General features: G+C 48.2%; 1 protein-coding gene across 2 annotated transcripts in view; it reads right to left on the reverse strand.

Annotated features, from left to right (window-relative positions):
• Positions 1-7,330: 7,330 nt before the first annotated feature.
• The window catches only part of SLC13A3 (solute carrier family 13 member 3), a 36,227-nt gene continuing 21,532 nt past the window's right edge, over positions 7,331-22,025 (reverse strand). Inside the window, exons 1-7 of one of the 2 annotated variants that reach the window (XM_039699795.1) lie at positions 21,176-21,288; positions 19,636-19,748; positions 19,193-19,354; positions 18,634-18,771; positions 11,555-18,059; positions 9,626-10,664; positions 7,331-8,670 (exon numbers count right to left, since the gene is read on the reverse strand). In XM_039699795.1, coding sequence (XP_039555729.1) covers positions 8,257-8,670; positions 9,626-10,664; positions 11,555-11,598 — 1,497 coding nt within the window. In that variant the 5' untranslated portion in view covers positions 11,599-18,059; positions 18,634-18,771; positions 19,193-19,354; positions 19,636-19,748; positions 21,176-21,288 and the 3' untranslated portion in view covers positions 7,331-8,256. Of the gene's footprint in view, positions 8,671-9,625; positions 10,665-11,554; positions 18,060-18,633; positions 18,772-19,192; positions 19,355-19,635; positions 19,749-21,175; positions 21,289-21,552; positions 21,651-22,025 lie in introns of those variants that run through there. The other variant, XM_039699794.1, reaches the window with a different exon arrangement.

The following is a 22,025-nucleotide window of genomic DNA, read 5'->3' on the forward strand; positions in this document are numbered from 1 at the left end:
CCCCCAGCTCCCGGGGCTCTCCAGCACTGCCCTTACCCCTGGGACCACAGGAAAGCAGCAGGGCTGTCCCCCAGGAGAGCCCACAGGGCTGCCTCGGTGCCCGGGACCCCCCATCGCCCCCCGGCATCCCCCCTGCCCCCGCCGGGTCCTAGCGCACCGCGGGGCCCGGGGGAGGAGGAGGAGGAGGAAGGGAGCCCAGGCAGGGGATGGGATGAAGGGGAGAGACCCCAGGGTGGGGAGGCTCCGAGGCTGAAAGCAGCCCAGCAGGGAGTGGGACCCGGACTGTGCGTGCCTTTGTCCCCAGCCGAGGCACAGGCTTCACTGTCCCCAGGGCAAGGGAGCTGAGGGTGAGGAGTCCTTCATTGCTCATCCTCAGGAGGGTGGGAGCAGAGAGATGCACAGCCTTTCCTGTTTGCCGTGGGCTGGGGCAGAGGAATGGCACCCCTGAACACGGGGCAGTGACCTCCTGGGGCTGTCTTTCCTGTGGCCATCCCTGTCCCAAACAAGCACAGTGTCACCTCTGAGGGAGAAGGCTTAACCAGTCCTGGACTGGGAGATTCCAGATCTTCCCAGCAATGAGGCTGGGGTGTCTGGTATCTCCCTGGTGGTCAGGGTGGGAGATCCAGTGTCTCCCTGATGGTCAGCAGGAGCCACAGTTTGCTGCCAGCTCCATGCTTGCTCCTGACATCTCTGCAATCTGTCAGAAAACACATTTTCAAATTGAAAGAGGAATTGCGCTAAGGGAGCCCTAACTTGTGGAGTGGAGGAAGGGACAAGGGGAGAATTCTCTTTTTTATTAGATTAGATTTCAATTAAAGGCAGAGTGCTGTTAATCCCAGACACTGAGGCACATATCCAAAGTGTGAAGGATCATTCTGATGCTGAGGGATTCAAGTCTGGCATTTCACTTTGACTTGCTGTGGCAAATAGTATTTTCCCCTTTGCTCCAGGAAACCTTATGCTGCTTTTTGGCAGACAAAAATCCATATAGTTTTTCACTGCTTCCCATGATATTTCATTCATCTTTGGGTCAGTTTTAAAGAACAATTGTTCTATTCCTCTCTTTCCATTTGGTTTCCTTAGGGCTCCACTGGCAGCCTGCACCAGGTCCTCTGTGTCCCAGGCAGCCTCACACAGCCCTGGGTTTGGGAGGCAAGGCAGCTCCTGTCCCTTGCTGCCCTTCTGTGGGAAGGACTGGCAGTGTGGGCACGTGTGCTTGCTCACATCAGCCAAGGGGCTGTGTATCCCAGTGCTCTGGAGTGACTCTTACAGACACAATTCCAGCACTTCATCCCACTGCTGCTGTCTCACAGCGATGCTGCAAGTCCTCAGGATGTGGACTGTGTCATAGAGCTGTGTGTGGGAGAGGAGAAGGGACAAATATGGCACAAATGTCCTGAGATGGGGGTTGGGGTTCATTTGCTTCCTCAAACCCATTCTAGGAATTGGCTTTGTGGGATCAGAAAACAAAATCAAGAGAGACTCCTACAAACACTGGAAAAAGCTTTGTTTTGGTTCAGACCTGGAACACTGTACAGAATAATTGCAGGTAATTATTTCCCTGGCTGCTTTGCTCTGTGGCACAGACAATCCAGCAGTTATTAGTGCAGATAACAACATCATTAAAGCACCCCACTGCAGCAGCTCCTCCTGCCTGTCCCTGAGCTGCTCTGTGTCCATCACCAGGCTGGGGCTGGGCTGGGGGAAATGTGTGTCTGCCCCATGCACTCACTGGGGGATTCTGTTGTTGAAATTGTGAGGTTTGCTGTGATGACTGGTTAATATTCCCTTTACAGACTCCTTCAGTAACTGTGATGTTCAGGATGTGACTGAGGCGTGTATTTAAGAGGCTACTCAGCTTGACACTTACAAAAATATTTTCTTCCAGCTTGGCTTAAATGTAAATGTTTTGATGGCCAAAGATGTTGATTTTTTAAACTACAATTCCATGTTTTGTTCTTTTAGCACACATCAGCATTTCCTTTTCTGCTGGTGTCACCTGGCACCACCATCCTTTATGAATACCTGCCACCACCCACTCTGAAACATCAGCAAAGAGAATCTTCATCTTCCTGAGGTCCCCATATGGGAATGGCCGTGTCCCTGGGTGCTGGCAGGGCTTTTCCAAAAGGGTGTGTGTGCAGCTCCATGGCCAGGTAGCAGCACTGTGCCCAGGATGGGTGCTCAGGCAGTTCAGCATTGCCTTCAGGATGTCCATGAAGGCTTCTTGCAGCTCATCCCTCTCACACAGCCTCACTGGGCAGCTCCCTTAGTCCTATGAAGAGAAAAGAACTCTGAGGCTTCATATATTAAATAAACAAAGCCAAAAGAAAGTGATTCTCCTACCTAAATCTGTGAAAAAACTTCTTTCCATTCCCTTGGGCTTCATTGCTACAAATATTAAACCCATAAAACTCCTGCTGCTAGAGCTGGGCCACAGAGGTGGCAGTGTCCATGTGGTGCCAGTGAATGTGGAGAAGTGTAATTACAGAAACCACAAGTGGTTTTGAGACACTGATTACAGGGTTTGGGGCCCTAGGCAATGGCCAAATTTTGAGTTGTGAGTGATGGTGGGGAAGTGATTCCCACCTCTGCACTCCTGCAGCTCAGCAGGGACCAGGCAGGAAGGTGCTGGTGGCTCTGCTGAGCAGCCTGGGGGCTCACAAGTGCCAGCAGAGATGGGGAATGAGCCAGTCTGACAGAAGCAGCAGTTGTTGTTTGATCAGAGAGACAAAGGAAAGAGAAGTTCTGTCAAAATCACCTTCACTGTTTTGGAGTCACAGCCAATAATGGCTCTGGGGCTTTCTCTGTTATTGCCCTCAGATATCAAGCAAAAAAGGCAGCTGTCAAGGAATTAAACAGATGCAAAACTGATCTGGGTTTGTGCTTCATGAACACAAATATGTGAAAAAAAATCAAAACCCTGGTGGTTTTGTACTGTTTTCTGTGAACAGCTCTAGAGGGAGCAGCTCACAGACCTGGGTGGCATCACATCTGTGCCAGCAGACAGCATTGAAGGCTGAAGAATGGAAAACAATTAAAAGGAAGGCAGTGATGTGGATTTCTGTGGGTGAAACCATTCCAGTCTTGAAGATGAGAATGTCTTCAGGCTCTTCTCTCAGGTCCCAGGACAGGCAGCATTTCCCTGGGGCAGGGGGTGCTTGATGGACCTGGTGGTGCCAGCTCCAACCTCTCATTGTAACATGGAGCCTGGGGAAGAGCTGTCCCAGGGAAAGGCGGGGCAGGGGGTGCCTGATGGACCTGGTGGTGCCAGGCCCATCCTGGTACCAGGTGATACCAGGAGCTCCAACCTCTCATTGTAACATGGAGCCTGGGGAAGAGCTGTCCCAGGGAAAGGATGCTTCCCTATGCTCATGTGGGGACAGGGTTTGTTAATTCCAGGGTCAGGGAGCACAGGCAGCTCTGTGGGTCATCTCAGGTTCCTCTCTTCCCTGTCTCACTGGCACTTTCCTCTTGGCTTCTGGGTACCTTCCTCTCTGGTTTGAATAAACTCTTTTAAAGATCTGTTGTTATTCAGTCTGTGATGCACTGTGTCTTGCAAATGCCTTCAGGACACAAAGGAACTGGTGATTTTTCTTCAGCTAATAACTGTAATTTGAGCTTTAAATAAAGTCAAGTGAGGCCACTTTCACAAACAGGAAAATTATCCCTTCACCCTTCCCCTTCCTTACTGTATTTGCAGCCTGACACCTCAAGGAAAAAGCCTTTCACTGCCCCAAAATTATCAAACAAATGAGAACAGATATTACAAATAAGGGGCTTGGTCAGGGCCAGCCATTCACAAGCCTCTCATTTCTGAGTATAGTTTATTTGTGAACTGTCCCTACTAAAATTTTAATAAGTGCATCCCTCAAACTCTGCTCCAGGTAGCTCCTGGAAGGGCTGAGCACCTTGAATACTGAAAAAAAAAAAAAAAAAAAAGAATCTTCAGCATGCAATGGACTGATTTGATAAGTCAATGAAACAAGCCACAGGGGATTTATCCAGCTCTGCAGAGAATACCAGAATGGGAAAGGATGCTCTGTGCAGGTTTGAGTGAGGCCAAGTGTGCATGGGGCACAGTGTATTTTACAAAGCCTGTGAAAACAAGCATTGTCATCCCAGGGGATTCCCACCCTGTGTCACCAGCAGTGCTGCTCTGGGCTGGCTATGGGAGCCTGGAAGTGCCCTGGGAGAGCAGGCCCAAAGTGTCCCTTACCTCCCCCTGAGCCCAGCATCCATGGATGGCATCACCTGCACACCCCATGGCCCTGCAGGACCTGGGCATCAGCCACAGCATCAGGCCAGGGCTCACAGCATCAGCTCAGGGTTCTCAGCATCAGCTCAGGGCTCACAGCATCAGCTCAGGGCTCACAGCATCAGCTCAGGGTTCTCAGCATCAGCTCAGGGCTCACAGCATCAGCTCAGGGCTCACAGCATCAGCTCAGGGTTCTCAGCATCAGCTCAGGGCTCACAGCATCAGCTCAGGCTCACAGCATCAGCTCAGGGCTCACAGCATCAGCTCAGGGCTCACAGCATCAGGCCAAGCTCACAGCATCAGGCCAGGCTCACAGCATCAGCTCAGGGTTCTCAGCATCAGCTCAGGCTCACAGCATCAGGTCAGGCTCACAGCATCAGCTCAGGGTTCACAACTCTTGCTGCCACCAATAAACTCTGCCACCTGCTCCAGTGTGCTCAATCCTCCAGGAAATCTGCCTGGGTAAGCCAACAGAGAGAAGCAGGTGGAAGTGTTGGCTTTCAGGGCAGCACAAAGAAATGGAAGCACTGGGAGCTCCAGTCTTCCTGGAGTTTTGATGTCTGTAAGAGCAAACTGTGGTTTGGGCAGCCAAAGCTGAGCCTTTGCCAGAACCAGCAAGGCTTGGAGGTGTGCTGTGAAAAATGACACATCTTCTGATGTGCTTTTGGGGCACTGTCTGTGACACATCCCAGCTCAGTCTCCCATCCCAGTGCTCCTCCCGAGGACAGCGTGCAGGGGAGGATGTGCCTGGAGTCAGGACACAGATTGGCAGCTCCCAGAACAGTAATCTGGGTGGATGAATGCTGGAGGGGCATCCTGGGGGGATAACAGCCACAATAGTGCTGAGGGGAGATAAAAGCTCTTCATGTGATATTATGAAGGAATAAAAACTCTAGCAGAACAATTAGACTGTAATTATGGGTTATTTCATATTCAGTGACACCTAAATGTCAACAGCATAACTCTGTAACAACAAGCACTTGGTACAGCACGCTCTGCACACCTGATGAAGTAGCTTTTTGCTTTTATTAATGTCCTGTAATATTTCATTTTCCAAAATTTGGTGCATGGAAGTGTCTCTTCTCCATTGCAATTACAGCGCAAATAATATGGATAGGATAAACAAAATAAAAATGGAGTTTGCTTAAAAATCAGAAAATACTTCTGGAGAAAGGTTTATATTTGCTTGCCTGTCTTCTGTGGTAGATGCAGATTTGTGGCTATGAATGAGATCTTTCCTAGTGGCTGTCTGAGCTGGATTATTTACACTTGCACCTCAGTATATTGAGACCATTCATTCTTGCCTTACAGCCAGCCATAAGAGGAACTTAGCATATATTTTACCTGATATACCTGAGGCTGAGGAAATGGAGTCAGTTCACCTCCATCCCTTCACTAAAATACACCACAAAATTCCAAGGGAATCAGGGCCTTCAGGTAGGACTTGTCCTGTGTGGGAGTGTCTTTCTGTCCCCTGGGTTTGTTGCACTGGTGGATGAAAAAGCAATCCACGAACCTTTCTCTCTCGTAGTTAAAGTTTTTCTCTAGATAATTAAGAAGCCTCAAATCTCAGTCAGTGCAAAGAAGAAACCAGGCAAGCAAAACTGTGTGTCCTGCCAGGCCAGCAGCTCCTCCCGTGGTGGTAACTCCTGGCAGGAATGGCAGCTGGGGATGCAGATCCAGGGCCACATCTCCTGGTGGCAGCTGCAGCAGGTTTCAGTGGGTGACAGTCCCCTGGAGCACTGGCACCAATGAGCCACAGCCAGGGAGTTTGGTGCCCATCAGCAAAGGCTCCCAGCCCTGCCTCTGCCCCGCTGCACACCAACCTCTGACCCGGAGCTTTCACCTCCACCAGCATCCCCGGCCAGCAGCCAGGTGTGCTGGAGCACTCCCTGCAGCCAGGGACAGAGGATGGTGCATGGCAGGAGCAGAATGAGCAGAGGGATTTTCCCTGGGAGCAGGTGGGCACTCAGGGGTGCCTGAGTGACACAGGACAAAGCCTCACTCCCCATTCCCCCTGCTGAGGGAAAACAAAGGCAATGAGAGCCCTGATGAGCAGGAGGGAGGGTGTGAGTGTGGAGGGGCTCTGAGGGATGAAAATCCCTCAGCAAATAACCAGACTTGTACATTGGTTCTACTTAATAAAAAAAATGTGAATAAATTAACGTTTCCTGCTGGTTAATCTGCTCAGCATTTCTCTCTTGCCCCATCAAGAAAACCTCGGCAAGGCAGCTCACCCCTCCAGTGGGCAATACAGCTTTATAATGGCAATGTTTTCTATTTTGTCACACCTTTATCTGGCTGAGGAACAATGCCTCTCAGGAGAGCAGAGCAATTTCCAGCAGCTCTGCCTCCTGCCAGTTCCCCTGTCTGGGGAAAACATGACAGCCAAATTCGGCACCAGGGACAACATGGCTGATGTCAAAAAGATAAGTCCTCCTGAGGAAAAACTCCTTTTCAAGTTGTTCTTGTTGGAAGACAGCATGCTGCTGGGATGGTTTGCTGTCTGAAGGCTTCTCCCCTCCCAACTGTTTGAACCCTCAGCTCCAGATAATTTTAGCTGTTCAGTGGAAATCTTTTTGCTTTCACCCAAACCATAGAGCACAGGGCATTTTCCACAGAAACACCATGACAAAGCCCCCCTGTTGCTGTAGAGGCACAAAGGTGCTTGGATTGATCATCAGAACCACAGGACATTAAAAATCCTGGGGAGATGAATCCACCAGGGTTCTGTAAGACAGATGCTTAAAAAATATAATCCAAACATACTTGTTTCAAGTACCTCAGAAGATGAGAAAATTCAGTGCATCTGGCAGCAGCTACCACTTAATTTTTGTGATTTAATCTCATTGAGGTGCATTATGTCAAATAATTACCTTAATGAAGACTTTAATGGAAGAAGGGAGGAAAATAATAGACATGCTTCGAAGAAATGAAGCTGTGAAGTTGCTTAGTTTTTAACCTGGCAGGGATTTATCTCCCTCTCCTCTGGCTCCTATTGGACACACCCAGGGGTGTCCAATGTGCCTCTTTATCAGAAATAACACATTTCAGATGCTGCTCAAGTGATGCATTTATTAATTTGGATACGATAACACAGTTTCTGAGCTTGAAACAACCAAACATTTAAAACAATGAAATCCAACCATTAACCCAGTACTGCCAAGGGTCCATTAAAACATGTCCCCAATTCTACATCTTTGTGTCATTTAAATCCCTCCAGGGATGGTGACCCTATCACTGCCCTGGGCAGCCTCTGCCAGTGTTTGAAGAATTTTTTTCCTAATATAAAATCTTAACCTTTCCTGGCACAACTTGAGGCTGTTTTCTCTCATCCTATCACTTCTTACTTGGGAAAAGAGATCAACACCCAAATTGACCTTTATTGACTGTTCTCATTATCTTCTGAGGTTCTGCAGATATTTTATTTCTATTTTAATTTGAAGAGATTTTGTAAAACCCTCATGTGCTGATTTCCACCACCATGCACAGGATGTGCCTCTCATAGTCATATTAATCTTGAATTTACTTCAGCAGGTTGAAGTGACACTTTCTTTGGTGAATAAGCTATCTTCTAAATTTATCTGGTCTACCCAGTTTTCTGTGCACAAAGCCTGAAAGAAAAACTCATTGAAAATTAAATTAATCAAGTCAAATAACATTTTATTGCCTGAAGATATGACTTAAGAAAGAAATGTGTACTTCTTCCAGCACAGATGTGGTGGAGAAGGTAAATGAGCTCCTCTCTGACCCCAACTCCCATCTATTTCTCAGTTAGCCTTGCCTAGTGCTGCGGATATGCAACAGCTGACTCCAGATCTTCTTCCAGATATTAAAATAATACCAAAAAAGGAAATGTAGCCCATTTTTCTCAAATTAATGCAAAAATGTGACATTTCAAATTTTTTTTCCTTTTTAGCATTGGGGTTTTTTTAAGTTTTTGGGGATTTTTTTAGTATTTTTCCCCAAGCTCCAAACACTTCCCTAACTCAGGAAAATTAAACGCGTGACCCTGTGGCACAAGCCTGTGCTGTGGTATCAGACATCCAGCCGTCCCCCTGACTTCCCAAAGCACCCTTCACAGAGTTTTGCTCCTTCCTGTGCCTCCTGGCCAGTTTCCCGTACAGGTGGAGCACTCTCTTCTCCTCGCAGCTCTGGAAGAAGGAGGCGGCGATGCCGCGGCACAGGCGCCGCGCGTAAGTTCCCAGGAACACGGTGCCGTAGAGGATGCAGAAGAGCAGCCCCACAACGAGCAGCACAGAGGGGTTGGGGGGCCTGGGGGGGCTGATCCTGCAGTGGGCAGAGCTGAAGATCAGCTGATGGTGGTAGGTCCTGTTGAAGTCCTTGAGCAGTAGTGCCGCAGAAGGACTCCACAAAAGTTTGAATATAAAGGGCACGATGCCTATTTCAGCCTGAAAAAAGGAGAGTTGAAATGTAAATGGGGTATGAAGAAACCAAAATCAACTAGTTACTACAGAAACAAATGCCTGGGAGTGTGGAATCACTGTTACAGCACTAAGAGAAGGACACTGAAGGGTGTGATCACTTCAGGCTGAGTAACAGTGCCATGAGTGGGCACTGAGCACTGGGCAGGGTGAGAGCCAGTCCTATCTGTCATCTTCATCCACAGACATCATAGCAGGCGCTCACTGTATGAGATTTATGGTGAAAGACATCATCCAGCCCATGGTATTAGTGGCTGAATATGTGAATATTAGAGGGTTTTCCTAAGCCCTGACTGTTTTCCTGTAAATCCATCATAAGCAGGTATCTGCAGTAAGGATCCTGGGCTGGGGAAGGAGGCAGGCTGTGTGGCAGAAGAGGGAAGGTAAAACACCAAGCCAAAGATTGGATTAGAAACTGGGGAGTTTTGTGGAAAGGATTGCAGGGGGCAAGAGCAAAGCCAGCAAGCAGAGATTTCTAGTGAAGAAACAGCCTGTGCAATAGGATGAGTTCTCATTCTCAGTGTTCATCAGCTGCCCACTTCCTTTTGGAATTGCACACAGAGGGGGATCAGTGTCCCATTCCTCCACCTTGCTTAGGGAAGGGGTCTGGAGACACAGGGACGTCTGACTGCCTGCTCTAGCAGTGTCTTTGCAGCATGAGGCACTATTTGCTCCCCTCCAAGCTCCCAAGGGGCTGTAACTTGCAGAGTGTCTGCTGCTATTTGATGCACTGGGAGGAGCAGCTGAGGTTGTGCCACTGCCTCCTTCCCCAAAGCCTGTTGCTCATCCCTCTGGCTGCTGGGGAGGGAAGTCAGGATTGTGTAAATACGAGTACAAAGACTGCAATCCCCACCACCCCCTCCCTGAAGGGACACAGAGTGGGGTCCCCACACAGGGCAGGGCAGGACACCCCAGCAGTCACCTTGTATTTGATGCCGAGCGTGACAGGCACTGCAGAGAACTGAGCTGCCTTCCTCACCGCCGTGTCTGCCACGCTGAAGGCAAAGTGGTCCATGGCCACCAGCACCAGCATCAGCACCAGGGCCACGGTGACCAGCATGGCTTGCACCAGGCACAGAGCCACTTCTTGCCTGGACAGCTTCAAGCCTGTTGGGCGCATGAGTTTTTTGGATGAGCTCACCAGGAGATGAGTTGCTCTTCTGTCCACGGCTAAACGTTCCAGCTTCTTGGTGATGTAAAAATTGTCAAAGCTCATGTTGGTGAGATAATTTTTCAAATAACAGGTGGACTCAAAACAGAGATAGAGCATGAAGAAACCAGCAGCCAGTCTGTTGGCCACTCGGACAGAGTCTTTGACCAGTTCCTCAAGAGACAAGAACTCTCTGCTCATTTTCTCACCAGTAAGGTGCATTTTTTGGTAAATCAAGGAGCTGTTCTGAAACAATGAAAAGCGAAAATGTCCATTCATAGGCTTATAAATGGAATGAGTGGCTTCTTGGATTGCATCCCCAAACTCCCAGGAAACTTTCTCCAGCAGGGCAGTTGAGTTCAGAAGGCTGTCAGAGGAACTCTTGCAGATGCACTGAATAACCTGCAGTATGGTTTTGATGTTGCTTATGATGTTGGGTGTTATGTTCACCACTGCAATCATGATGCAGGTGGAGAAGAGAAGCTTCCTGCCCTGCTTGGTGCCTAACGTGGGCATGATCATGCTGAAGACACAGCGGGCAGGATGCACCAAAAAGAGAGTCAGGAGAAGGAGCAGGGTGAAGGAGATGGCCGTGGCAGTGGAGAGGTGCCAGGAGTACTCCAGGGAAGCAAACATCCAGTTGTAAAAGAGGCCTCCTATCACTGCTGCAATGCAGGAGCACTGCAGAAACAAGGTCCAGAGCTCTCTGCTGTCTGCTGGGACAGGTTTGGAGTAAATCCACCACAGGTCTGCCATAGTTCTGTGCACCTTTGGGAACAGAAAGTCTTCACAGTAAACACGGGCTCTCATCCTGGAAGAGCAAGTACCTGTGTGTTAGCAGAGGAAGTCCATAAACACTGATTAGGGGGCTTTCTTGATCACTTAAGGGGGTTTTATACTGTCCTCCTCTGGGTGCTTCTGATTTCACCCTTCTCTACTTCCCTGCACACTTCCCTGAGTAGCTGGGGCTGCGATCCTCCCTGGAAGCAGCAGGACAGGGAAGTTCAATGCGTTTATTGAAAAATAAATACTAAGTATGGTGCAACTGTCCCTCTATTAATGCAAGCACAGGAAAACATTGTGTTATTCTGTAAAAACCCATAATGGAGTCATTCTGAGGGGTCACCTCACTGGCAGTGGTTTAGGCTTTAATGCTTATTTTAGAGGATGTTGGAGGGAGAAAGAGGAGGCTACTGTCTTCTGTGGAAACTGTTAGACCAGCTCTGTATTTCAAAGGTGTTACATGGACAAGAGACACTTGAGTGGTGTTCTCCCTGCCTCTTAAGAGGAGGCCAAACACAAATCTACATGTTTAAGGGTGACAAACAGAGAAAACAATTTCACACTGAAGCTGCAGTGCCAGAGAAACTCTCCAAGGACAGGAATTTGGCCACTACAAACAGGATGAATTGTCCCATAAAGCTATTCAAATGTATAATGGAAACAAACATTTGAGAAAGAATATAGTTTGTCAGGCCTCACATCTGGAATGACTCTGGAAACCAGAAAATCTGGAGGGGAGAAGAGCCTCTCTCAAGGGTTAAACCCAGCTAGGCAATCCCTGTCTCCCACTGCTGGACAGCCCCCTCAGGTATCCTTTGAGGGACAATTTCAACTAGGAAAGGGGGCTTTCTGTGAAAAAGCCATACAACAGCTATCAAGAGAGAGGGAAAGAGAGGGAATAAAGCTGGCTGTACATACCCAATAGCAGTGAGGTGCCCCAGACTTGCCCGAAAACTCTCCATGTTCCAGTGCTGTGTTGCTCTGAGAGGATCCTGGATGTGGCTGTTGGGAGAGGCAGGGTAGGAAACCAAGGCAGCACCAGGACTCAAACCCCAGGATGTTTTAAGGCAATTCAGATCAGCAACACTGGCAACCCTGAAGTGTGCAAAACCTGGTGAGTGAAGCCAGGGGAATAAAAGCACTACAGAACAGTGCCAGGATGCACAGCACTGCTCGGGCTGTACACTTTTTCTGGTCTTACCCTTATTGCAGGGAAGGCTTATTTTAATGACACATAGGTAAAAAAAAAATGAGTCAATGACACATGGGCTGACGAAGATGGAACAAGGATTCTGGAACTTGGGGTGTCATCATTCCATGTGGGGAAATCAGATGACTACTCCTCACACTGCCCACCAGCAAGAAGCGAGCAGGGCTAGCATCTCTCTCAGGACAGAAGGGACCTTTTCCTCTTTCAGATATCAGTCATGGCACAAAAGGCACAGCAGGATCCAGCAACCCAGTTGGTAACTGCTCCTCTGTTCTGACAGGCTGCTGCTCCCTGCTGAAACTGCACGCAGGGTTCACAAACGGCTCCAAGGCTCATCTCACAGTCCTAGCAGAGGAAGAGCAAGTTTCAATCTCGAACTTTGCTGAATTCCTGATAGCCAGAAATCCACTGCAGAGAACACCCAGCCACAGTCAGGATTCCCAAACTGTTGAGAAGCTCCCAGATGTACAGGCCAGGATGTGCAGTTCTCAGTGGACCAACCTGCCTGGCCCCCAGGATGTGCCCAGCAGAGCTCCAGCCACCAAAGCTGCTGACCTGGAGATGAGGGCCAACCACAGTGTTTGCTCCTCAGTTATGAGCTCAGGGATTACAGGAGCCTTCCCTGCCCCTTGCCCAGATGCTCTCATGCTAAGCCACCATCTGTGGGCAAAGGTGACCCAGCTCACCCAGCTGCCCCTGAGCCCATCCCCTGTGGGGACCTGCTGTCACAAGCCAAGCCCTCCAGCCAGCTGGGAACCGCCGGGCCCCTGGGATGTTCTCATGCTCCCCTGGGTGGGAAAGGGCAAAGGGCTCGAGGTCAGCCCTGTCCCAGCCACCCCTGGGGACAAAGCACGTGGGGCTCTGCACCTTCCCCAGGGGACGTGGCTGGATCCTATGGCAGTGGCAGGAATTGGAGGACAAGGAATGACGAGCACAGAAGGCAGAGCAAACCTCTGCTGCTTCCTCTGCCCTTCCTGCAGCCACCCTTGTGCCCTTGCTGCTCCCCTCAGCAGCTCCTCTTTGTAGCTGAGGGTTTTGTTTTTCCCGTGTGGCTGGTGGAGCAAAGCTTTCCTCCTGGTGCCCTGGAGCACAGGGGCCAGATGGGGAACCCTGCCTGGCTCCAGCAGGGAAGAGGCACCAGCCAGGCGGGCAGGAAAGAAAGTGCTGTTTGTTTGGAGCATCCATAGCAATTGCTCGCCCATGCCATGAATTAGGTCTTTAATTCAATGTGCACACTAGAAGGGACTAGCCCAAAAGGCCCATAGCTGGATCCTGCAAGGCTCATCAGCTTCTTCTACGACTAAACTCCTTTCTCGCTCTACTTCAGGGTGAACTGGTGTTAGCATCAGCCCCTGGGACCCCATCCAGGCTATGCAGGCAGCTTTCTGGGGCAGAAAAAGAAAGAAATTTAGCAATAGGCTATAAAGAACAAAAACCTCTGAAGTCCACAACATCGTGGTGTTTTCTGAGTCTGCCGCACCATCTGGCAAAGGCACCTGAGGTCTGTGGGGACACTGAGCAGTAGCTCTGGCAGGACCAAGAAGTGTTTTTTTGCACTTTTACTTTGATTTTTTCCTCTGGCTCCACTCAAAATTGTTGTCTGCCAGCTGGACCTACAGCAAGGGCATAAATCTGGGGAAACTGATTTTATATACCATGAATGACCTGTATATGAGACAGAAACCTAAATGCCTAACCTTGCCCAGAATACAATGAAGAAGCTTGCTTTGCCAAAAAAGAACACAATAAACAAAACACAGCAGCAAATACCACAAATACCAGCGTGTGTGTTCATAGGGATACCTGGGGGTAAAGACTGGGAGTGGGAAAGGGGCAGGACTGGGACAGGGCAAAGGCAGGACCACGCATCGCAGCAAAGCAACTGTGACATCTTGTGGTCACACTCTGCTCAAGGACGCTGAGGTCTGGCTCATTTTGGTTCTGCAAAAAATATACTCTGTGGTTGGGAGAGTTCTAAGATGAGGAGGAATGCTGTGTCCTCCTGGGATGCTCCAAGGTGCCTTTTCCCACCCTGTGTCATTTCCAGATGGTATAAAAGGAATTTGCTTTCTTGATGAGCTCCAGTCTCTGTAGAGCCCAAGCTCTAAAATTTTATAACATCACCAATTTTGATTTTTTAGCACTACAGGAGGAACCCAAGCCCCACATGCCTGTGAGCACTTGCTGGGACAGTGAGGAGCAGAGGATTCCTTTGGCATCATTGCCAGGAAGCAGAGCCTGGCTTCACCTGGATAAAGGATGGGCACTGAGATTGTACCCACCAGGGCAGGGGTTTTAAACTCGGTTCTGAGTGCAGACTGCAGTGTTTGGGGTGGGCCTGTGCCAAGACACCTGCAGGTTCAACCTGTGGTGACAGTGTCACCTTGTCATGGTGACAGGGATGGGAGGGGGTGCAACGCTGTACCCCAGGCAGAGGGTGGGATAAATGAACAATACAGCTTAAGAAAATGGCTGGAGAAAGAAGATGAATGAAGGGCTAAAATAGAATCATTTAAGTCTGAAGATAATTATTCATGTCAGTATCACCAGCACTGGTTGATCATGTTATTCTGTCCATTTGAGAACTTGAGGGTGTGGGAAAGGTTAACTAATTAGGGGTGGTTCTTTGTTAAAATCACTTGCAAATGAACAAATCACAGTAACACAGAGCCAGATCATGTCTTCTTAGGTTACTACTATAGAAATATAGGAAAATCCCAGCACTACCCTTTATAAGGGATAAATGTGATAAGGGAACCAAGGCTGTCTGACCTGTAATAGCTGAATTCCCTTTCATGCTGGACTTTCATTTGTTTCACAACTTTTTCCCTGCCTCTCCTGAAATTCCAGCATCGCTGCTGAGTGCAAAGTGACAAGCACAGCTCTGGAATCACTCCCTGCTGTAATGACCCACAGAGCAGCTCCTCCATGTGAACACTTTGTAAAGGAACTCAAATGCTTCTGGGATAAAAGACAATGATGAAATGCTTTCCTACTACAAATAAACCAAAATTATTTTCTTCCGAGTGTCTCAGGAGAACATATGGATGTTAGTCCAGGACTTGATGGGGAACATCAAAGGAGTAAAGCAGAGATATTCTGGATGTTGAATTTCAATGAGTGGCATTTCCTGTTAATTAAAATTCACAAGGAGGCTGCTAATGTGAATGGCTTTTGTGATGGTTGTTGGATTTTTACATTCCTAGAGAAATAGTGGATAGACAAGCAAAGTTCTTTTAAAATAACACAGTCAAAGTTATAGAAGGTTACTACAGCACTTGAAATACCCTTTCCTGGGAATTTTCATATCTCTACACATATCACAGACTCTTCAAGACTAATGGGGTTGACTTGCCATTAAAAGCTGCTTTTGGCAAATCTTAGTACTAGCAGCAGCAAAGGGAATCAGAAATTATTTATGCAGGCCTGTTCACCTTTGTACCCCAGAAATATTAAATCTTAAAATCTCGGCTCAAAAAAAAAAAAAAATTAAAACACAAACATGCCAGATTAGTCCTACTCTCACAGAGGTCTGGGTATAAAAGAGCAGAATTAGGTAATGCTGTTGTCTACATGCCTTAAATCAGATCCTCTGGGGAGCCCTGGGAAACACAGGGGCTGCTGACAGAGCTGGCAAACAGGTTTTGGACTAAAGAGGTTTAGGATCCAGGTGCTTCTTACACCTTTCCCAGGTGTGCCAAGGCCTTGTTGTGGACCTTGGGTAAGTCACTTGTCCCCTCTCTGCCTCAGTTTCTCACGTTGGCACAGAGATCACAACCCTGCCCTGCATTTGTGAAATCCTTCCTGATCCCTGGACAGACAGTGCCACAGGCATGCCAGGACACTGGAAGTGATTTTTGGAGACTACAACACAAACTCTGTGGTCTCAGCTCTGCTTTCAAGCCAAAGAAAACCATCCTGGATTGGATCACCTATGATGCACCAATTCAGAGCTGAGGCCATAAACAAACCTGCGACCCCAACACCCGAGAGGGAGCTGGACTGGATGTTGCCCTTTGGAACTGGATGATCCCAAAGCCCTTGCTGCCTGTCCTCCAGGCTGCAGGGACAGAGGCAGCTCTGTGCCCGTGGCTGACCAGGATCCCCCGCAGCAGCAGCGGCTCAGGGCAGTGGGACCATGGGGCTCCTTCCCGCGGCGCCTGAGGGCACAGCCTGTTCCCTGCTCCCTGTTTGTCCCCTGTTTGTTCCCTTTCTGTTCCTTTTTCTGTGTCCCCTGGCCCGGGACAGCAATCCCGTGCTGTTCACGGACAGCTGGCTGAGAAAGGAAACTGCAGGGAGCAATTTTCCCTTCCCATTCAGCCCATCTTTGCTAAGGCGTGACGAGGAGCATCCAAGCAGAATGGCAGTGCCCAAACCCAGCACAAACAAGCAGACAGGGATTTGGGGTATGCTTAAAGGCTCTCGAGAAGCTGGGCCAGGGGTTTTCCCATTGCTCCGGTGTTTAACAGCACTGCACTGCCCTCCTGCTCCTCCTGGGGAGCCACTGCCCAAATTAGGGATGAAGCCGGAGCAGGGGGAGGCTTGGGCTTTGTTTTTCTCCCCTCAAACTACAGAGCAAACAGGACCATGTGATGTGCTAACCAGTGTGCTTTATTTTAAGCTTTCCACAATCGTTAAGGATTTTGTTTGAACATTGAGGATTTTTTTAAAATTGATTGATTAAAGTTCCACATTCAGTTGGTTTTGGCGATTTCAGTTCAACTCCCTTGAGCTGCCACCTGCCACATCACCCCAAGGTGACCCCCACAGGGTAACCCCTGCAGCAGCAGCTGGTGAACATCTCCCTGCCAGCCCTCCTACCTGGCCCTGGGGGTTATCAGCAGCACAGGAGCAGGGGGATGCACTGGATCCCTACCCCAGGCCAGTTCAACTTGTCAGCTCCACCAGTTTACATTGTCAGAGAAACCAGTCCCAGCACAGGGATCCTGTCACTCACCTTCCACAAACCAAGAATCAATCCTTTATCATTCAATCATCTATTTCAATGACCGATGATTTAATATTTTATATTCTTACAGAAAATAAAATAAAAATAATTGGATAAAATGGTGATTAAAATCACAGTCAATTTGCAATGCTTTCATTGAAAGTACCCAAGCAATCTGATTTAAAAAAGATGTTAAGAATCAAAGCCTATTTTTTAAGAAATGTCAATAATATTCCAATGCAACTTGTCCACTGACCTGTGACTCAGTGGGTCATTTGTGAGTGAGTCAATCTCACAACCTAAGACTGGCCACAGTTACCAACGGTGAAACATCACCGATGTCCAAAGTTATGCCAGAAATTAATTTGGTCCCGAGCCCCCATCCCTGTACTCAGTGCAAAGAGCCAGGCAGCAGTCGCTGTCCCAGGTTTTCAAAACATTGAACATGTTTGGAAACAAACTGTGGCCTTCCAGTTCCCAAAGCATGGAGCAATGCACCGAGTCCTACCGACACATCTCCTGAGTCATCCCTTCACACACAAACCTGAAGAAATGCTCTTCATCTTCCATGAGAGAATTACTCACGAGATGGCAACGAGACCCCAGCCTCACACCCTGCCAGAAGCACTGGCCACGCCGCTTCTCCCCGACCAGGTTCTGATACACTCACTCACGTTGGGGTGCACATAAATAATCCAGTTGCCTCCACCCTGTTGCCAGGGCTGCTTTCCAAAACGAGGTAGGGTATCAGAAGCTAGAGCAGCAAGGCTCGTCAGCTCTCATGGGGGGATAGGCATCTACCCAAAGATGCTCCATGCTTACAGGTTGTCCACTTAACAACCACCTGTGACAGAAGGACTCTGGGAGAGTCGGATTTGTACCTGCAAAAGGTGGGGAAAGATCTCCAGAGAAAGTAACAAATGGATGTTGTGACACTGACCAGAATTTCTAGAAATCAAATTAAACCAGAAGGTCCCACACAGTGTGAGCGGCCACGTGGCTTTTCCTCCTGTGCAAACTCTGACGATTCCAGTGCCCCAGTCCTAAGTGAGTGAGTCCTTCCCCGGGGGTGGCTTTGTTCATATTTTATTTAGTGCACTTAAAGTGACATTTTCTACAGCTGTCACAAGTGAGGTGGCATTTTCTGCATGGATGTTGGCCCATGCAGGGAAGGTCCCCAGCTGGAAGATGCTCTTGGCCCATGTGTTCATAGCCAAGCTAAGAAGCAGAACTCCCATTAGATTCATGAGCAACCCAGTTCTTGCCTACAAAAGAAATACAAAGACAGCTGTTGAGTTTAGACTGGACATCTACAGCATGTGAAGCACGAAGCTATTTGAATGCAAACATTATAAAAATGGAAGGTTTAATTGCTGTTAATATTAGCAACATTTAAAGCAGGCTTAAAGCCACAAAGGCCATTCTGCAGCTGCTTACCAAGCTTTGATCCATCAAAAACATTAACATCTGTTTAGCCTCAGGAATGTGAGCAGGAACTGGGACTAAGCCTAGTTTTACTCATAAGCTTTGTTTCACTGAGCTGGGGAAATTTTCCTGCATCCAGAAACCTATGAAAGTTGAGCTGTTGACACTAAAGAAACAGGACAAGGGGCTGGGGGATTCAAGACCACTTTTGTCACCATTTGGAACCATGGTGGCTCCAAATTTCAACTTCATGCAAGCTCCTTCCATCCTTTGCCTTCAAACACTGTTGAGAACAGTATCATCCTTCTGTCTTCTCATTTTACTGCACATTGAGTACTAACAATACAGAAAACACTCTTCTTTAAACACTCAGGCTGATTGTTTTCATCATTTTATGTATCTAAAGGAACTTACCATATCCTTGACCATCAAATGTCCAGAGGAAAACGCAATTGAGTTGGGAGGTGTTGAGACTGGCAACATGAATGCATAGGAGCATCCTATAGTTCCTGGTATCATTAAATAGAGGGGATTCACTTTCAGACGAATGGCCTGGAAAACCAAAAAGGAACAGAAATTGGACCTTGGAGATTTGAGCTGCCAACAGATGAACCAAAGGATGCAAATAGCCAGTGTGGTGTGCACAGCCCTATCCCACACTCTGTAATAAATAATCACATCTCTCACAACAAAGTCTGAGGGATTGTTATCCTTAGATGCCCACATTATGCTACTGGACTTGTTGCTCCCAAGGGTTTCAAAGAGCCTGAAGCCCAGGAGCAGAAAAATTCCCCAGTGCCTGTCCCAGCACAGACCCAACACAAACCCACCCACCCAAGGGACAGGGCAACGAGGGGGCAGACCACGAGCAGGAAAATTCCCCAGTGCCTGTCCCAACACAAACCCACCCACCCAAGGGACAGGGCAAGGAGGTGGCAGAGGAAGAGCTGCTCTTGCCATGGGATGACCTTACCAGCTCTGCCAAGACAGGCAGAAAGATGATAATAGTGGCAGTGTTGCTGGCAAACTCTGTGAACAAGGCGATGACAACCGTGATGAGGATGACAGCCACGGGAGGTGGCACACCCTCCAAGGGATGCAGACGGCCTCCTATCCACACAGACAAGCCAGACTCCTGCAGAAGGGAGAGAAAAACAGGAGTCAACCTCCTGCATCCCTGCAGGTCCTCTCCTAGAACTTGTCCTCAGGGTGTCTCACAGCTTGCAAGGCGTTGTAGCCTCCTGAGATATTTGCTGTGTATTGTTGTCACTTGGAGTTGACAAATACGCCCTTGGAGTGTGATGACCCCACTGATAGAAGTTTTCCAAAGCCAAATGGGAACACCAAGTGACCCCCTGATAAGATCCAACCCTTCTGGGCAGGATGATCCCACATGGCATCTGCTGTGGGGCTCACCTCGCAGCCCTTGGCCATGGCAAAGCCTCCTCCAAGCAGCAGGATGATGTTCCAGGGCACGGTCTCCTGGGCCTTCCTCCAAGTCAGCAAGGGCTGGGTCTCTGTGTTTGGTGCTGGACAAAGAGGAAAGGCCTGTGTCAAACACCCACCCAAAGAGGAGCATCAGCCATCACCTGACTGAATGACACCACGGGTCTGACAGAGTGCTGAAGCACTGACCATGAGCTGCTGATAAAATACACACACGGAGTGTCTTGAGTTAGCCAACTAAAGGAGCATTTAACTCAGTATCAGATGTGAAAATAAAACCAAAAACATTCTAGCAATAAAGTTTTCTGTGAGGCTTTCTTGATTTAATATTAAATATCGTGTTAATTTTCTCTCTGTAACAGACATAAACATTGTCTTCAACAAATGGGGGTCCATGGAAGGAGGCAATATTCTGCCATTTGAATTAAAGTTATTAATTTTCCGTTTGTCATTCAATGTCCAGTGAGTTTTACAGCAGAGAGCTCATTGCCCCTAAAAGCTATTTCTTAATACGTGATAAAGTGAGCTCTGTTGTATGGAAGGATGCACTAATGGGACTGAAATTTTCTGTTGAAAAAGGGCACATATTTTATCCACAGGAGGCCTGATGAAACATCTTCCTGTGTATGGACAACACAACAAATGTGCATAACTCAGAGCAGCTGCTATTTTGTTCCCACAGACCCCAGGCGTTTCTCCATCATCCACAACAGTCCTTCAGCTACTTCTCCCCATTCAGATCATCTCTTATTCCAAGAAGAATTAAAATTTGTATTTCGTTGCTCCTCAAGAGGACTGACCCAAGACTTCAAAACCTGCTGGAGAGTTTGAGCTTTAGGAGTTCCAATTATCCTAGAACCTGAGGAAGAGCACCTATATCTGAGAATGGACAATTAGCCCAGCTCTGCCCTCTCAGAGGTTCATGCTCCCCTTGAAGGACAGGAGCTGTTGGGAAGTCAGACACCAAACCTCTGTTCCTCCATCAGTGGTGTGGTAAATGAACACCCATTTCAGGTCACTTCATCCCACCATGGCTCCAACCCTGACAGCTGCATGAGCAACTGAGCCATTCCTGCAGGGAATTCAGCAGCAGGGCAGTGACTGCTGGGCCTCTGCTGGTCTGCCAGATTAAAAAAAAAAACAAAAAAAACCAAACAAACCCAACAACAAACAAACAAAAAAACCCTGTCCTCTCATGGCTCCAACCCTGACAGCTGCATGAGCAACTGAGCCATTCCTGCTATCAGCAGCAGGGCAGTGACTGCTGGGCCTCTGCTGGTACTTCAGATTAAAAAAAAAAACAAAAAAAACCAAACAAAAAAACCCCAAAAAAAAAAAAAAAACAAAAAAAACCCCAAACCAAAGCCTCTGTAGGATCAAATGGCACCTTCGAGCCATCCTGCTCCACTCTGCAGCTCCAAGGAGGGATAGCTTTGCTCCTTGCCCCATGCCTGCCCTGCCAGGACACAGGCAAGCACAGAGTCCCTGCCTGGAGGGGTCTCCTACTCACCTTTCAAGTCAAACCACCACCTGAAGGAAGGTTTTTGTGAAGGGAAGAAGAACAGTATAATCACAATGGTGATTCCTGTAACTGCATCTGAGATAAACCTGTCCAAAAGCAGCAGAAACACTTGTAAGAAGCACAAGCCTGTAGAATTAGAAAGTTTATGAGAACAGGGATTTACCAAAGAAGATTACAAGTTTCCATCAGGTTTGAACAATGCTTGTTGTTCAGAGTTCTGCCTCTCTAGGATCAAATGGCACCTTCGAGCCACCCTGCTCCACTCTGCAGCTCCAAGGAGGGATAGCTTTGCTCCTTGCCCCATGCCTGCCCTGCCAGGACACAGGCAAGCACAGAGTCCCTGCCTGGAGGGGTCTCCTACTCACCTTTCAAGTCAAACCACCACCTGAAGGAAGGTTTTTGTGAAGGGAAGAAGAACAGTATAATCACAATGGTGATTCCTGTAACTGCATCTGAGATAAACCTGTCCAAAAGCAGCAGAAACACTTGTAAGAAGCACAAGCCTGTAGAATTAGAAAGTTTATGAGAACAGGGATTTACCAAAGAAGATTACAAGTTTCCATCAGGTTTGAACAATGCTTGTTGTTCAGAGTTCTTTTATTTTTTAATTCCCTGTCGAGCTAATTTTCTACCATGGGCAGTGAACCCCCCAGAAAAGCTGCCCTACAAAAGTAAAAACCAAGATCTAATCCCCTCCACACTGATGTTCTGGTTTTCTGATTGCAGAGTTATAAGGACAAGTTTCCTGAGCCTGTTGCAGGGAGGAAGAGAGACAGAGCCCAAACCATCTTATTTAAATGAGCTCTTTGCAAAATGCTCAAACTCTGAAAGGCAGGCT

The sequence above is a fragment of the Passer montanus genome, unplaced genomic scaffold (assembly GCF_014805655.1).
Source record: "Passer montanus isolate IOZ18808 unplaced genomic scaffold, ASM1480565v1 scaffold139, whole genome shotgun sequence".
Classification (NCBI taxonomy): Eukaryota; Metazoa; Chordata; class Aves; order Passeriformes; family Passeridae; genus Passer; species Passer montanus.